The sequence below is a fragment of the Pelmatolapia mariae genome, linkage group LG16_19, assembly GCF_036321145.2.
Source record: "Pelmatolapia mariae isolate MD_Pm_ZW linkage group LG16_19, Pm_UMD_F_2, whole genome shotgun sequence".
NCBI lineage: Eukaryota > Metazoa > Chordata > Actinopteri > Cichliformes > Cichlidae > Pelmatolapia > Pelmatolapia mariae.
Genome location: NC_086241.1, coordinates 16890990 through 16909513, shown reverse-complemented (window position 1 = coordinate 16909513; position 18524 = coordinate 16890990). Strand labels below are relative to the sequence as shown.

Sequence of the window (18524 nt, the reverse complement as noted above, 5' to 3'; positions counted from 1 at the left end):
ACCATATTTTCTAGTCTTTGGCTTAGAATGAAGTTGGTTTGGAAACATATTCAGCTATGCTTCATCTCCTGCTTTGCGTTTGTGTGGGAGCCCCGTGCTAGCAGTGTCCAAGCATTGTTTGGTTTTTTTTCTCCCTTTTCATACCGCGCCCCCCCTGCAATGGCTCTGCGCCCCCCCTAGGGGGCGGGCCCCACACTTTGGGAAGGTCTGCCTTAGATAATCGTGAAACACTGCCCAGAACAAATTATCTTACCTTAACATGGCAATAAATACACTTAATGCTACATCATTTAAAAGTGTGTGTTACAGCTATGATTATGTCATGAATTTAAATTACAGTTACTTTAGCTAGTATATTATAAGTGCAGTAACTAAGATTGAAATCTGAGTGTCAAAATCTGCAATTAGCCAAAATGACATTTAAGGCCAAAAGAGTCCAAAAGAATAACAGTGTTTAAGAATTGTATGTTAACATACCTACCAGTCAGAAATTAACATTTTTACTGCTAGCATGGTACAAAAAGGTTTCTTTGACCTGCATAGCTGATTTCCCAAACCAAGCCATGCACAGGGCACTGACCAGGCTCTATCTATGAAGTTACTGCAGAAAAAACAGACATTGCATTGTATTGATAGTGATAGAGGAATGGTACCTGGTTAAAGACCAAAATAAATCCAATTTTGCTTGCTTTTCTTACTACTACTACTGGAACATGGTCAACTCTAGGGTGACATTATTCCCAGCTCTGGCAGCCAACGTCCAAGGTAAATGGAATGCACCACAAATGTATGACAAACTAGAGTGGAAAGGATATTCCTGACTAAATGTCAAATAAATGGAATGGGGCTCAGTTTTCAAATCCATTGTTCATGTTGGAGTTAGGAGATTTTTACTTTGAAACCAAAACAGATTGATATCAATATACTATTTATGCCTCCTCACAGCATTAAATGTTTTACAATTCAGTGCCAGTGCAGAGCATCACGGTGATGTAGTGGTTAGCACTGTTGCCTCCCAGCAAGAAGGTTCCTAAGTTTGCATGTTCTCCACATGTTTACGTGGGTTATCTCTATTTCCCACCACTACAGCAAAGGAGGTATGGAACATTGTCCACTTGGACTCAGTGTTGACAGCTTACCTCTCAGTATGCTGTCAAAGCACTACTGGATATATGAGCTAAAGATCTCCTGACCAGGGCCTCTTCAAGATGATCCCACCATACCCTCACTACATGTTTTGGCACACAAGGAATGTCCAGTTTCCCCACCACCTGATACTTCTCATCAGTTGACAGCTCAGCTCCTCTCTCCACCTCAATTTTTCAAGACATGTGATCACAGTTCTGATGATAAAAATGGCAAAATCTGTTATTAACCTGCAGCCAAGTGCACATATGAACGCTTTCAGTTTCTTATCAAGCAGCCCATTCCTACCAGTCATACCCCTCTAGGTTACACTGTTATTGTCACAAAATTGTTGTCCCCCAGTAGAACAATGGCGTCCCTTCTGGTGCACTGTCCAGCTCCCCAGTGGACTCCAACTGAGTATCCAACTGAACTGTTGTTCATAGAAACAAGCACTAACAACAGTGACGAACTGTTTTCTGACTTGAAGGCACAAGGAAAAAACTTTTCCATCTACTGTGGAAAACCTCAGTATACAGGGGTTTGCTCTGTGTTTGTGGGATGTAAGCATACTCATCCTGCTCAGAACCTTTAACCATGGCGTACTCCAGAGCAGAATGAAGTCCACCCCTCTACAGGAAACTCATGATGTGCATTGAGGTGACCCCGCTGTCTACTTGATCCTTCTCCAACAGAGAAGTGATGTTCAATGTCACCAAAACCAGTTTAAGCAGCAGGGGAGTTGAACCACCAAGGCCTCCACCTTCAACTTCTGCCCAGTCAACAAAGCATCGGACACTCTCAAACAAGCCCCTGCCCCAGAACTGGCTGCAGGGTAAGACCCGGTATCCCTGGTCCACGTGAGGTTTCTTGACTGCTGTCATCATCATTATAGAAGTCTAGAATATATAGTCAGTGTTGGGGAGTAACGGAATACATGTACCGCCGTTACGTATTTAGAATACAAAATATGAGTAACTGTATTCCGTTACAGTTACCGTTTAAAAAGGTGGTATTCAGAATACAGTTACTTTGGTGAAATAAATGGATTACACGGCGGTACTTTCCTGTTTCATATTCTCGCGGGTCAGGACTGTTTGGGTTTGTTTGACAGCTACGTTCTGTTGTTCCAGGCGGCAGCGTTACGGTTGCCATGGTTACAGGGTGACGCTCTCTCGCTGCGTGTTTCCTGGGTGAGAGAGCGCTTTTTTGTTGTTGTTGTTGTTGTGCTAAGCTAAAAGGCAGAATGCTACAGGCATGGCCCTAAAGAATGTAGCCTCATGGGCAGTGTAGTCCGTGCTGCAGCGAGAATGGACTGCCATACACGTTATGTGTCTGTGAGCGAGGGAGGGAGAGAAAGGAAAGTCCGAGCTGTTACGGAGCAAAAACGGGAGCTGGAAGCATGTAAATATAATAATAACCACAGCAGCCAAGAAGAGTGCCTGACGAGCCCAGCTGTAAGTAAGCTATTAAGACTCGACTGTACGCTGTATTCGTGTTTTCCTCCGAAACAATAAGTTCCGTTGGAGCAGCCTTTCAACGCCCCTCTCTGTCTCTGGCAAGCAAAGTTGACCCAGACAACAAAGTAAAGCTATTTTTCGGCTACCAGCCCGACACGGAACCCGACGTATTAGCCAGAGGTCCCTTTACTACGGTTCGGAGCCGCGGACCTTCAGTAACAGTAATAAATCACAGCAATAGTACATTCACGTAGTTGTAAACAGCATGATAATATATTAAGTAATCCAAAGTATTCAGAATACGTTACTCTCATTGAGTAACGTAACGGAATACGTTACAGAATACATTTTGGGGCATGTATTCAGTATTCTGTAATGGAATACATTTTAAAAGTAACCTTCCCAACACTGTATATAGTCTAGTCTATATAGAAGTCTTAAGTCAAATTTTGCCACAGTCTTGGCTAGAGGGTCTATAGAAAGTACCTCAGCAGAGTTACTACCAGACAAGACTTTATATCACAAGTACATGTATACAATATGCCTATAAGAACTGTAATTACTTTTAATGGCTAGCAGTGGGTAACCTCTAAAGTTGCAAATGGAACTCTGACTGCACAGAAGTGTATGACAAAACAACCCTTTGTTTGCCTTTCTCCATGTAATAAAGAAAGGCAAACAAAGAGCAGAATGAAGTCCACCCCTCTGCAGGAAGGGGTTTTATCTAACTGATGTAAGTTTCATCAGTTAGATAAAAAGCATATATTTACACATGGGTGACTTTGATACTATTTGTAAAAAAGAATACAGTCACACAAAGGAATTTTTTTTATGTTTTATTGATTGAGATTTTCTGTACGTGTTTTCTTGTTGGTAGCTTCCCAGCTTGTACTGGTGAAGTTCTGGTCTAGGAACTGAAATATAGATTAGCATGGCAAGTTTGGTTAGGCCATTTGATTGATTTAGTTCAGCATGTAACAATACACAGTGGTATGGCTTGGGGTTCAATTAGTAGCAGTCTATTAAAGGCTGCCAGTTAACATCAGAGGCTGCAGAAAACAAGTGCCACCTGTGCACAGCATCGCTTTATTTTATTTAGTTATTATTTTCTGTGTTCTTTACTGGTGCAGACCAATACTTGGTTTGACTGCACCTTATCTCTGCCTCAGGCCTGCTACTTTAATTCAACCACTATTGGCCATTCTAACACTCCTGATGAGGGATCTGTCACCAATGTCAGGTTTTACTGAAGAAGTTATACTTTATGTCGGACAAATCACTACCATATGAGTGTTTAATGTCCCTCAGTTTTAAATTTAGATTGTGTATATATGTAACTGCTCAGGTCAAAGCTTCAAAAATGGTAGCTCACAAACCAGCTGGTGAAAACATGGTGGCATGTCATTTTTTATAGACATTCTATATAATCTCATTAAAGACTGGAAAGCTAAATGAATATTTAAAAAATAAATATATTTAAAATAAATACATAAATCTAACATGCATACAGTGTACTTGTTCCTCGGTCTAGACAGAGGATCCTAGAAGCCCCACAAATGACAAGCCTCTGTGCCTAATCCATTTATTGGAAAGTGGGCATACAAGTGTATACAGAACTTTCAGGTCACATTGTGTTGGAAACCAGTGCATCACATCAAAGTTTAATTAGAGCACGGTTAATGGAAAACGTGAGCCATTTAAATTTAATTTCCATCATTTTGTAGCTCATCTACATGCAGCACCATTATTATCTCCCCCAAAAGATCTCTGAAAGCACTGCACGAGACGCTGATTTTAAGACACCATTGTAGTTATCAACTCTTCCATCATGTTAGTCTAAGCACATATCTGTTAGTTTTATCACATTTGTCCAAAAGGTGAAAAGGACATCATCCAGAATGAGTGAATGCCACAGTTTGGACAACTAATGAATCTCCAGCAGGGAAAGAGACTGAAGACCCAAAATGCAATGCTGAAAGTCTCTTTGGTCAGGCAGTGGCCTGGGAGATGTGTAATTGACTTTCAGCCATTTTGGCCACCAGCTTTTCTTTCTTCTTTTTCACCCATATGGAAAAGAAATAGAAAAAACTTATAAAAGACTTGCATAAGATGTGGCCTACTTCATATAGTGAATCATATAAGGCTTATTTGATTTACTCATGAAAGTAGCCACTTTCTCATTACTTTCATGTATTGTTTTAGTAAGTATCCAAAACATACAAGTTTCATTTATATAATTTTTCAAGGGATCTTATATCTGTTTTCACTCTTGTATGCTTTTCATACAAGTTTCACACAAGACAGATACAAACTTTATAAGATTTATATATATCCTGTCCATATGGGCACTCTGACAAACATGCACCTATATATACAAATAAATAAATAATTAACTCCAGTGACAACAGCTTGGCCACGTGATTACTTACTGCCCATTACTTCACTCCAAAGTGAACTCATCAACTGTTGAATGATGGCAACATTTTCCTTTGTTTTAGATAAATCTTTATATCAGTAAAAATTTCTCTTCTTTCTCTTTCTTTGAAACCACCATACACTTGACTTTGATTGAAATGTCTCAAAAACTCTTGGATGGCTTTCCAATAAATTCTTCATGCATTAATTGTGGTGCATTAATTGTGGTGCTTCAGCAATCTAACTGGCATTCAAGATAAACTTGACATTAAAATAAACTTGGGTGCACATTCCTTTCATTGGAACTAAATTAGTATTTATATAGCAATTAGTGAAAGCAAACTTATATTTTTCATATTTTTTCACATGCTCTGTGTACAGGCTGCTTAAGGATGGAAAAAACAAAGTTTAATAATGAAAAATCATAAACATTTTTACCTCTTTTTTCCCCCCAGTGAATGAATTACAGATGATTTTCAAAGCAGTTTTTTTTTTTCATGAATTAAACAGAAACGGCATGGTGTCTGCCATCAAAGCAATTTATAATGTACTTACTGGAAGTACTGGAACATGTTTTTTTTCTTTAATTCCACTTTTTCATCTTTGTTTCCAGCAAATAACGGGCATTTCTTTATCCACTCTCGTTTCTATTGAGCACCCTCAGGCTAGTGCTGTGTTCACATTCCCACTAATGAATATCACAGCTATATTGTTAGCTATATTGGTAATTTTATGTGCAACCACAAATGAAAATATAAACATGGGAAATTTCAGCTATTGGCAGTTTGTAATGTTTGTTGAGGGGTATATGGGAACATATTGCACAAACCAAATAAATATAATGCTTGTTTTGCATTTGTAAAATCATTTGTTGCACAGTGAAACACTGTAAAAACTGTTAACACCTACTATAAAATCTGTACTTTATAATAGCATGAGAACCACTAGCACATTTCATTAATTTGGCAGACACGTTTACCTGGAGATATATATTTATGGCATAAAAATGTAACAGTGCATGCACAATAACCATTTTGTATTTAACGTTGCAATTACTGACCAGCAAGTACTACTAATGTCGATACACTATCCAGTATCAGCATTATGCTCATGTCGTGTGCATGTCAGACGGGTTAGTTCATTTGTTGGATCACACGCTCAGTTTTTACCATTCAGCCTGTCACTGAAATCAAGAAATCATTTGAGGGGGAATTAATTCTCTCTTGCATATGTCTACAGGGTGTACATAGCTTAGTTATAAGGGTAACAGTAAAATGTACAGTGCTATGAAAACCTATTTGTCCCCTTCCTAATTTCTTTTTTTGCTTGATCTTCTCACACTTAGATGTCTCAGATCAACAAAAAAACATATTTTTTATATTAGCAAAAGATAACCAGAATAAATACAAAATGCAGTTTTTAAATGGTTATTTATTACGGGGGAAACTTATTTAAACCTACTTGGTCCTATGTGAAAAAGTAATTACAAAGCAATTTCTAAGGACTTGGGACTCCACAGAACCACAGCGAGAACTATTATCCACAAATGAAGAATTCTTGGAGCAGCAGGGAACCTTCCCAGGAATTCACAGATGACCAACATAAGACTAAGACTTTTGAGAAATTATTCTGTGGACTGATGAGACAAATCTTTAACTTTCTGGAAAGTTTATGTCCTGTTACATGTGACCAAAACTAACACACCAACAATCAAACATGGTAATGGTTTTGTGATGGTCTGGGGCTGCTTTGCTGTTTCAGGACCTAAACAACTTGCTGTGATTGACAGAACCATGATTTCTGCTCTCCACCAGAAAATCCTGAAGAAAAAAGTCCTGAATCCCAAGCACCCTTTGGTTGTGCAGTAGGACAATGATCTGAACCGCCTCAAAATGAAGGTTTTGGAGCGGCCTAGTCGAAGTCCTAACTCAAGTCAGATTGAGATGCTTGGCATGGCCTCAAACAGGTCGTTGATGTTCGAAAACCCTGTAATGTGGCTGAATTACAAAAAAATTATGCAAAAGATAGTTAACCAAAATTCCTCCACAGCCATGTGAAAGACTCATTGCTAGTTATCATAAACACTTGACTGGAACAACCACTTAGTGTAGGTTTAGGGGGCAATTACATTTTCCCATAAGACCAGGTAGATTTTACTAACCCCTTCCCCCGCGTGTTAATAAATGAAATCATTATTTAAGAACTTAATTTCTGTATTAACTCGTGTTATATTTGTCTAAAATTAAAATTAGTTTGAGTTTCTCACAGCTTTGTACCAGGCTTCATGAGCCACTGACCAAACTCCCGTGAAGGCCCCGGTGTGCTCATGCTCCATGCTGGCTCTTCGAGTAGACACTCCCCCATCTTGGCTTACACACCCTCCGTGCAAAGACAGGAGCGACTGCCACAGGCTGTTGAAACAGGACAACACAACTTTCAAGGTAAATACGCCAGTCTCTGTCAAAACACGGAGCTGTTATTCATTCACTTACAACTTCTATAATTTGGCCTCGCTTGTGTGTACAAACTCTGGCGAAACTTGGCGACCTTGCTTTAGTTATCTCGGTGAACTGCAGGGTGCAGTAGTGTTAGCCCTGCAAGCTAGCGATTACCCAAACTTAGCTGCAACACCTCAAAGCTAATGTATATGTGCATTCATTTATTATAGGCTATTTAGTACATGTTGGCTGAAAAAAGCGATATAAAAAAACCTGTGAGATAACTATTAACGTCAGCTCGGTTCTTGTTGACGCCTCCGGAAAGTTGTTTAGGTTTGCTAATTTGAGCTAGCAAGGACAACCTACTTCAGCTTAGTCACTGATGAAGTTTAATAAAAAGCGTTAAATTATGTGTTTTCTAAACGTCAGTCAAAACATGTACCTATAGCTGTTAGCTAGCCGCTGAAGCTGTGAACGGTCCTCTGTGATTGTTTGGAGCTGCTGTTGCACGTACATATACAGAAGTACATGCTTTATAGCTCTACAGTTTAACTACAAATGAGCCTCGCAGAAAAAGTATTATTAAAACTGCTGGATTTATTTCGGGAATGCTGTATTATACTGCGGCAGTTGTACCACAATGTACCTAATGCATTGGCAACCGAGTGTGTATTCACAACTCATTACTGCTGTCAACAGGTGGAGAGGTAATTTGTGAAACAGCATCAGAGGAGGGTCCCAGTAATAGAGTAACCTACACTCCTTCCTCTTCATCAACATGGGGGCTGTGGTCTCACGGTGGAGGGTTTGTATTCAAACCTTTATTAACCATGTCATGTGAAACAAATTACACTGCAGTTAGTTAGTGTTACTTCTGCTTTTTGATAGTTTTGAATCATTTTCAGTAAACTCTTACTTTGGAAGCATGACTTTAACAGGCACCATTTCTACCACACCAAACTTAATACACAAGCAATGATCTCATGGTTGGATAGATTTACATAAATTTTGTATGTCTAAACAGTACCTCTGTGTTCTAGTTGGCATGACATAATGCACATTTGCATTATCAGGGTAGCCTGTTAGTAATAGAAGAACACACATAATACACGTACAAAAGTAGGAAGAAGAAAAGGGAAGTTTTTTTTTTTTTTAAAGTTCCTTACAAAGAGCGCTATTGTTTTGGAAATCGTAATTGTACAATACCTCTTATTCAAACTGTTTGTCTTATAGGCGAAACCATCCACTGTGGAGATTTTGGAAGGAATTGACAAGGTACGCTTAACCTAAAAAAACCCCCCAAAAAACCCTTTCAAGCTACAATATGAACTTCCTGTCTTTTATTAATGCAAATCTATGATAAATATTGGTTATTGCACAATTGGTTTTTATGATCAATCAAGCCAGTTTTTGATGCAGAAAAAAATGACTTAAATGTCTTGTATAAGCACCGACCTTCAGTGACTGCCATAGCAGCTCCTTATTTGCTAAGTGATAGAGCTTTACTGCTCTTCTGCATTGCAGCCAGTGTCAGACTATTTAAAGATCCTGTCCTTGGAGCACGGACATGATGACATCTTCCTGTCACAAAGACATCAATGACATTGAAGTTGCAATGCAATGGGTGTTAGTGCTTTTTCTTTAGCTTCAATTCTTCACCTGTGAAATAATATATATGTTGTGCGCATGTGTATGTGTGACTTATAGCACACAGCACAAACGCAAACACGAACAGACCACTGTAAGGTTAAATGTGAGACCAGCTCGTGCTTAGAGTGGCACACACACATGTTACAGTGCAACCATAGTGGCCAAGAGTGGTCCCATTTTTGTCCAGTAGCTATTTTTAGAATAGGTAGTCAGCAGCCTGAAGCAGTGGTGTCACATTTCAGTTTAAAAAAGCATAAAGTACCTGTTTATGTGTGAAGTAATAATGGTTGAGGTGAGAGAAAACTCATGTTCTGACCAAATGATTCATTTCCAGTTAATCCCTATGTTAGATTACACATCTCTTTAGTCTGGTGAGCTTAGGTTATTTGCTAAAATGTAGTGAGAGAAATATCGTAAAGGGAGTGATGCAAATGCTGAATGTTGGATGAAATTCTGCACTTAAAGTTTGCATCTAAGAAAAATAAAACTGTTCCAGTATTTATAACCCTAATGGTTCCCCACTGCAAGATTGCATCTAGCTGTTTTTCCACAGCATCTTACTGCATTTATATTACCTTCTATTAAATTAAATTAAGATAATGCAGGATCATGCCCAAGTCGTAATGGAAAAGCCTGTTGTGAAATTTTCAATACAATTTTATTTATATTAGACCAAACCAAAAGGGCATTTGAGGCCTTTTATTTTATCACTATAAAGGCAGAAATGCAGTGATCACTTGTGAGCAAGCACTTGGCTGCAGTGGAGAGGAAAAAAAAAAAGAAAACGACTACCTTTTAACAGGATAAACCAGACTCAGGGAGGCAATCTGTCTACTGGTTGGGGTGTGAGGAAAATAAAAAAAGCAGGCCACAGAGAGACAGAGTCAGTGTGTATTTGCATTGATTCTAAAAGTCTAGGAAACTTGGCACAAGTTTTCCAAAATATTTATTTGGTATGGTGGCGATGGGGCTTGGTTCCAAATGTTCAGTACATGTTAAATTGGGTTGTGAACTAGTTAATATATAATCAAGGCCATAGCTGGCTCATAGTGGGCCTTTGAGGGGTTTCTAGTCAAAGGGTCTGTTACATGAGCTAACTGAAGAGTGAGCTTTATGCTGTTTTTTCTGGCTGACGATAAACCAAAATGTATGTTTTGCGTAAATGAAACCCCACGTCAAAAAAAACCCCACAACAACAACTCAGAATAACTTGATACTGATTTACAATGACTTCCTTCTTAGGACACAAGTGGACTTTACAGTGTCCTTGTATTGTCATAACATTAACACACAAATAGCAACATTTTTTTTTCTTCACATCCATCTCTGCAAAAAGTTGTAAAAACAGCAGTTTGCGTACAACATTGAGGGGGCTCTGAGCCTAAGAATTTCATTGCCAGTAATGATGTGCCAATGTTATCTGTATGTGACAAATAAAGCTTGAAACTTAAACTTGATGGCATGTAGAAAACCAGTTTCAGTAATGATCCAAAATAGGTGAAATGGTGTTAACAAAATATTAATAATTTTCCTGGTAAATATATAAACTGCACTTGAATGACCTGCATTACATGAGACTGAGGTTAAAATATGTTCAAAACATTAATGGTTATTTTTATAAATATGTCAATAGAAGTTTGAATATAAAATGTAAGTTCAAACTCCAGTTTTGTTTGTTTTGTTTTTTTTATTTTTTATTATTGATCCTTTCATGATCCTTTCATTTTTCTCCACAGGACATACAGGTTCTTGAAGAATATAGTGAGAAAAATCAAAGGCAGCTGAAGATATGGGTTGGACGACTGCTTCTCTACTCGTCGCTTCTCTACTTGATCACTTGTGTAGTTGTGTATTTCTGGTATCTGCCCGAACAGTTAATGGGACGGCTCATATTGTCTCTTCCCTTTCTAATAGTTCCGTTATTGTAAGTATAAGAGATAATCTATCATATTTTCACTAAACTGTAATTGTGATTTATTGAAATGGCTGTTTTTGCTCTTCTGTTTAGAGTGTGGTTACTTCGAAAATTGCTGATAAAATTTTTTTCCCGAAGAACTGAAAAAAATAGTAAGATTTTTTTCCTCTGTTGTGCAAGTTGTTGTTGTTGTTGTTTTTTTTTTTTATATAAATTTGTGTTTAAACGGATGTTGGATTTCCTAACGTTTTTTTTTTCAGATGAAAAGTTAGAGGATCTTAAAGCACAAAAGAGGAAACTAGTAAGTTATGTTTTTTATTTATAATACAGAAATACTTTTATGTGCAGTGCTGTGCAGAATTGAGACACTGTTGGATGATTTATGTTTACTGATGCTATTGTGCTAAATCTTATTTGACTCAAATTGAACGTGAATTCTTTCATAATGTCAATGATTCATAAAAGGTTTTGGAGGTTGAATATGACCTTTTTTCTTTGGGAGCTTTTGAAGATAGGCTTGGCACAATAGAGAACCTGTGCTACACCATCTATTACAAGGCTCCCTGTGCTTGTCTTTGAAGATGATTTATTTTTATATTTGCTTTTTGTGTTTGATTGTTTCAAGTAGTTATAAAGCCTCTAAGATTATATCTATGAACTTTGGGTGATATCCCAAAAATCTAACAAAAGTGTCAACAATCAGTTATGTAAATTCAAAAAAGATATTGTCATGCATCTTTGCACAATGGTCTGTGACTTTACCTAAGTGTGTAATGTAAGGTTTCAAAGGCTTGATCATTGAAAGCCACAGAAAATGTGTGATCAAGTATTTGTTGTTAGTGTTTTATTTTTTTCTGTTTAGGGGATGGTGATTTATATTGGTAATTATAATCTTTGCAGTGGTTTAGAGTTTTAACTATAAGTGAAATGGCTTTTACATTCCTTACACTTAGTGTTTACCCACCAACCATTTCATTAGGTACATCTTGTTAGTATTGGTTTGGACCCTCTTTTGCTTTTCGAACTACCTCATTTCTTCATGGCACAGATTCAACAAGGTGCTGGAGATATTTCTCAGAGATTTATATTCATCTTTATATGATAACATCACACACTGCAGATTTGTTGGCTGCAGAACCGTGATCTCTTGTTCCAGCCAATTCCCAAAGATACTCCATTGAATTGAAATCTGGTGACTGTGGAGATGATTTAAACTTCGCCCTTCACTCGTTGTTTTTTTTGTTTTGTTTTTGGGATCATGCGCTGCGCTGTAAGTCCTAGAGGTGAATGCATGGGAAAATTTCAATATATCAGCAGTTTCTGACATACTCAGACCAGCCCCTCTGGCACTAACAACCGTGCTGCATTCAAAGTCCCTTTTCTTCCTCATTCTAATGCTCAGTTTGAAATTCAGCAGGTTTTCATATCTACATGACTAAATAAACTGGGGTGTTGCCATGGGATTAACTGATTAGATACTTGTGTTAAAGATCAGCTGAACAAGTTTGTAAAGTGGCTGGTGGGTGTATTTGTCAATGTTAAGAAACTTAAGTCTGCTATGAACATATGAGTTGAAATTGAATACAACAACCTAGTTGGTCTTGTCCTGTGCTGCTACATCCTTGATATGACATAAACAATGAATGAGTTAAATATAGTCTGGCATTTTTTACTTGTAGCCTGAAGTCCACTTAAAAAAAAATTGTAATTTTGATTCCTAACGGTTCACTCGTAAAGTCAGTATTGACATTTAATGCCTTATAAAATTAGTTTTGGTTATCTTCTCAGCAATTTGCTGTAAGATACTCTAAGCTCTGTGAAGACAACATTTGATTGGTACAAAACCTTGATCCAGTAAACTACTCTTCTAATGTCACTTTAATTAATTGCATTTACTACAGGAAAGAAATAAATCTGAGAAATTGCTTGTCATCCTCTGTCAAGTCTAATAACTTTCAATAATTAGGGCTGATGGATTTTCACACTCTCCATTATCGAAGTAGTGAATGTAATTATTCCTCATATTATATGTAAACATTAAGAAATGTTCTGTACTTACTCTAAATGAAGATGTACAATGTAGTGAAGTTGCTTTAAGGGCTCTTTTCTCAGTCACTTTGACATGCGATGTTATTGAAGGTGATTCTAAGATATTTGTGTGTATTTATAAATGCCAGTTTATGACACACATGATCAGCAAATGATTACTCTGGTATGTTAACAGTGATAAATACTTTCAGGCAACAAATTAAAAGATAATTTAAGTTTATTCCTTAATGTTTTTGCATTTTTTTTCCAGCTTGAAGAAGTTATGGAAACCGAAACATATAAAAATGCAAAAATGATTCTGGAGAGATTTGATCCTGATTCCAAGAAAAATATTGTGAGTTCTATTTTGCTTTTTTCTCTGCTGTATAAATTGTCTGATTGCGTTTGGTTATATATATATATATATATATATATATATATATATATATATATATATATATATATATATATATATATATATATATATATATATATATATATTTATATTAAAGCATGTTCTTGTTCACTCCTCTGTTCTGTATGAAGGAGCTTGAATCTACTCCAGTTGCTCCTCAGATAACTCCAAAACCAGGACAAGGTAGCAGTGAGTTTTGAACGTTCTCACGAGACAATGCTATTTGCCCTACTTCGACTCTGGCATTTCCTATTATGCTATTAAAGCATCCTGCAATGTTTTCTGTGTTAGAACTCCGCCATCGGAATGTCATCCCAAAGACCCCCCCAGTGGTGGTGAATCCTGCAAGCGAAGCTGCTGCCCGCCCTCCTCTTGCCTCCAGGCCCACCTATCCTGGAAGATCTTCCCACTCTGCTCCAGGTGGACCCCCAGAGAGGAGCCTGTCAGCTATAGCTGCTCAGCAGAGCTTGATGAGGAAGCCTGTGACCCCTGGAACACCTGTTCCAGGAGTCGGTGAGTTACCTGCACACAGGGGGACCAGATCATAATGTGGTCGATTAAGGTGTGATTTACTCTTTCCTGGCTCTTTGTCCCCAGTTGTTCAAAGCTCTGTGGTGTGTGTTGTCAGAAAGGCTGTAGTATGTTGTACAGTAAGGTAGTGGATAATTGTGGAAATGTATGATAACAATATCTAACTATATGGTCCAACTTTTCTCCACTAAGTGTCTTACTCGGGCCTGAGATTGCAATTGATAACTTTTCTTACTATGACCATAATATTTGTATAATATTTACCTCAAGAGGATATGATCTATCATAATTGGCTGCTTTTAAAGATTGAAAAGGAACAACCAGAAAAATAGATGAAACATTTCTCATAAAGCAGTTGTTTTATATGGAAGACATCTGTGGGGTATAGGGGTATTGAATATTCAATATCAGTAATTTCTGGACTGACCACTCAATAGAAAAAAAAATGCAAATAACTGCAAACAGTAAAGGAAAATGTGCTCCTAGAGTAGTGGAAGCTGTATGCTGTAATTGCCATGTGGAATGCCAACTGTGAGGTATGCACGATGCAGTATTACATTAACTATGATTAATTAGCCAGACCTGCATTTGTGCTCTGGGCAATGGTGGTAGAATCTCACTAAATGTCTTTTAATGCTTAGTGAAATTGCCTTTGGCATTGGGAACACCTCACAAATGGTTTACATGAGTTGATGTTATCACCTGCTTCTGCTGAAAATTGAAAGTGAAAAGCAATTTGATACAAAGAGTCACCACAGAGTTTCCATATGTTGGTAAATTAATAACCAGCAGGATACTGAGACTCTGCCAAGTCTCACAGAAATGACCAGTCATCTTCCTATGATTGCTCTTGATGTTGGATTATATTAATTACTACTCACCAACGCAGCAGGGATTCGGCACGTGCTTTGCAAGTGCGATCCGGTGTTAAGTCATTAAGAAAAAGAGGCAGCTTTTTGTAAAATTAATCATGGTTTGTGCACCAAACTATTTCACAGATTTATTACGGTAAGCAGCACCTGTTTACTGAAGTATGTATTCCAAGCTGCAGAGTGCATCTAACAGGCAAAGATGCTATGGTTTAACAGGCATGCACCCCCCAGGCCCACCGCTGGCCAGACCTGTGATCCCAAGGGAGAGAGGTGCTATGGACAGAGTCATAGAGTATCTTGTTGGAGATGGCCCTCAGAACAGGTAAATAAAATGGGAAAATGAGTCTCTTCAGTAATGCAGTAAAGTAAATGCAACCTGTGTATCATGTCATGAAAAAGTTGTAAACATCTGAAGTGCATTAATTTGATAAATATTAGATGATCGGAATATAGCTGTGTTGAAATAATGTGTAAATGAATTTTTTAGGCAGAATCTGCTTCTTTTTTTTTTTAAATGCCAAACCATTTAAAGTTAAGTTTATTAAACCTTGAAAGAGCTCTTAAAAAGGCGAACTGAAAACAACTCTCTTATTCTTCTCGCACCGATCCTCCTTTTTAATATATGATGATCATGCTTCCCTTAAACATTAATTTAAACTCGTCCATCATTGCAGCTACTCAACACTGACTGAAATATAGTACTCTTTTGTAGTAGCCTGCAATAGTTGTAGCTTTATCAGCTAAAATCATATGGTCTCTGTTTTAAAACAACTTTTTTACAGTTTGAAGTCATTGTTTTTTTTTTTATGTTGCACATTACTTTATCTGGAAATTTTAAATCTACTTTGTAGATTTGTGTTAGGAGTGGTAATACCGAGTTATCCAGTGCCTGTTCACATGCTATGTAATGTCTTACTAGATTGTTTGTTTGTTTGTTGTTTTTTCCCTTCCTCATAGATACGCTCTCATATGTCAGCAGTGTCTGTCCCATAACGGCATGGCATTAAAAGAAGAATTTGAATATATTGGTGAGACTTTGAGAATCACAGCACACTTTGTCAGTCTCCATCAAACACTGTGCCTTCATTTGCCCTCTAGCATTTGGCAGCATAGTATATCATATGGCTCTTAAATGCCTCTGCCACTACCAACTCCTGTAAGCAAAAAGAAAGCAAGATTGAATATGCAAAGTAGTGCTACACATCAATCTGAAATGTTTATGCATCTGAGGCATTTTTTTCCCATTGGTTCATATTCATGTATATTAATCTATGTCTGTTTCACAATGTATTAGCATGGTTACATAAAATATATGCGTGGGGTTTTATTTGTTTCTTTTCAGCCTTTCGATGTGCGTATTGTTATTTCTTGAACCCTGCGAGAAAGACGAGGCCTCAGGCACCCAGGCTCACCGAGGTCGCTGGTAACCATAAGATGTCACCAGAGGCGACTGGTACTGATGCAGATGATGACCAAAATGTTTTAGGTAATAATGAAATGCAAATGTAAATCAAGTTATTAAGGTGTATTATACTAAAATGTTAAATTAATTAATCTAATACAGATTACAGATCTAAAATGGATAAAATAGCATTCTTTTGTACACATACAGTAGTAGTCATTTTCTTATCTTCACCCTTTTAAAAAAAAATACTTGTTTCATATGCATTTCAAATCTAAACCTTAAAAAAAACAAAAAAAAAAACAAAAAACAAACTGTTTCTAATTATCAGAGAACACGAAGCTTACTGATGTCCCTGCTGGTTCAAATACCCAAGAGCCGGCTATACCAACAGCCACAGAGCCCAGTTCTGCATCAGATGGCCAAAACACCCCAGAGTCGCAAGACCTGCCCTCTGAGAAATCTGACGGAGAGCAAGATTTGTCTGCCATGGAAGTGGAATAAAACAGCGGAGCGGTAATTTCACCACAAGTCAGACTGGAACATTTTTGTTTTCATTGAGGAAATGTAGAAATGGTTAGCTTCCAAGTAAATGCCGTAAGTTTGAAGAGCACAATAGCAGCCCAGATGTTAATGCAATCTTCAGCTTACAGAGTGTTCTTTCTTTTGAAAATTGCAATAGTAATTAAGTAAACATTGAACTTGCATAGCAGTAGCATTTGATAGTAACTGCCAAACACTCTTATATTTTTAGCATGTTTACAGGTCAATAACAGAGCTATGAGGGTTAAGCTTGTCTCAGTGTTGCATAGGAAAAGTCTCTCTCTCTTTTTTTTTTTAACTGGGTTTTGAAGGAATTTCTGTCTTTATTCTAACAAGGTACAACTTCAGAAACAGAAATATTTTGTGGAAAAAAATTATTTATGGAAAATTATTTATAAATATTTTTTCTATATCGCTGCGCCCTTTTCTGACAGTGTTGAATGGAATACTTTGCAGCTTGGAGGTGCTTACATGTTTACACTACCACTGTACCAGAATGATAATAATAATAATAATGATAATAATAATAATGCACATGCACTATGTATTTTTTGCTAAAGGAGGAAAACAGGTTTGTCAGTCCTGTTATACTGACGGAAGTGCCTTTTTATATGTCAAGTCCCTATTTGAGAACATTGTCTATTAAATGTTTTTACATGTAGACAGTGAAGTCATTCAGCTGTTTTAAGTCTTAAAAGGTAGCATCTGTTTGCTAAACAAGTTCCCGGTATGTATGTATAAATAATATTAAATAAACTTTTGAGAAAATCTATTTATCTGTGTTCACAATCACAACCACTTTGTCTTCATTGCTATATTTATGAAAGCACCATTTATTTCTGTTGTATTTTAAAAGTGATTCTACATCAGCATTAAATTAACATTTGAGCAACAACATGAGAAACAACTCCCCGGGATCTCTCTAACCTGTATTGTTTCTTCTTGTATATGTTGTATTTTAAATGGGTACCTATTTTCTTCTTTGGCCGTCTTCTCAATCAGGCCCAAATTTAAGCAGTCCGTTTTCATTAGCAGGCCAGTTTTAGCTTGTGATCATTTTATTTTAGCTCATTGATCATTTCAGACAGTGTAAGATAATGGTGCTGACACAGAGCCTGACCAGTCTTGATTGCTTGACCCTCTTCATTTGCAACAGCAAAGTCATTGCGGCTACAAAGTTGTTTTCTACCGTTACATGACCCTTTTCCCCTGAAGATACACCGTAAACTATTGGTGAGTTCAACATCCCACATATTCTTTGGGTTTTGATAATGTATGTTTACAGAGACGTGACCTCCCGGGCCTTGTAATGCATCAATCTGACACCAACAGTAACGCCTGATTCCACCGCATGCTGTTTGAGGTTGACCTCTGACAAGAGCCAAACGGGGGAAAAAAATGGGACATCAATAGGACGATGTTTGGATGTTTTCGCACCACTGGGAGGTTGTTCAGTATACAAAGCCTGCACGTGTGTGTGTGTGTGTGTGTGTGTGAATCATCACAAGTAATATTTCATGAAAGATCTCGATGCTGTGTGGTTTGAAAATTACGTGTATGTATGTGTGTGTATGTGTGTATATATATATATATATGTATATATATATATATATACTTTTTTTTCTTTCTTTTTTTTTTTAATTCCAAACCATTGAATCATTTCATGACAGTTTGTATTATATCAGCCAGTGAAATTATTGTGTGTGGGGTTATCAAATCTTCGTAACAGC

General features: G+C 37.4%; 1 protein-coding gene across 4 annotated transcripts; it reads left to right on the top strand.

The window, feature by feature from the left end:
- Positions 1-7346: 7346 nt before the first annotated feature.
- lnpa (limb and neural patterns a) lies at positions 7347-17566 on the top strand. Of its 4 annotated transcripts, none has more exons than XM_063498076.1 (13): positions 7347-7441; positions 8138-8243; positions 8672-8713; positions 10825-11012; positions 11097-11155; positions 11264-11304; positions 13303-13386; positions 13578-13629; positions 13738-13959; positions 15081-15171; positions 15807-15877; positions 16192-16335; positions 16583-17566. In XM_063498076.1, the coding sequence occupies exons 2-13, from the start codon at positions 8217-8219 to the stop codon at positions 16753-16755; spliced, it is 1194 nt and encodes a 397-aa protein (XP_063354146.1). In that variant the 5' UTR covers positions 7347-7441; positions 8138-8216; the 3' UTR covers positions 16756-17566. The 4 variants fall into 4 exon arrangements, with proteins under 4 accessions (XP_063354146.1, XP_063354144.1, XP_063354145.1 ...); XM_063498074.1 differs by having other exon boundaries at positions 15066-15171; XM_063498075.1 differs by having other exon boundaries at positions 13578-13635.
- Positions 17567-18524: the final 958 nt, after the last annotated feature.

Excerpts from the sequence above, each read along its gene's own strand:
- lnpa (XM_063498073.1), top strand. The coding sequence starts at position 8,217 with ATGGGGGCTGTGGTCTCACGGTGGAGG. Across the intron at positions 11,305-13,302 it reads AAGCACAAAAGAGGAAACTA|CTTGAAGAAGTTATGGAAAC; the intron begins GTAAGTTATGTT and ends TTTTTTTTCCAG. Across the intron at positions 13,636-13,737 it reads AAAACCAGGACAAGGTAGCA|AACTCCGCCATCGGAATGTC; the intron begins GTGAGTTTTGAA and ends TTTCTGTGTTAG.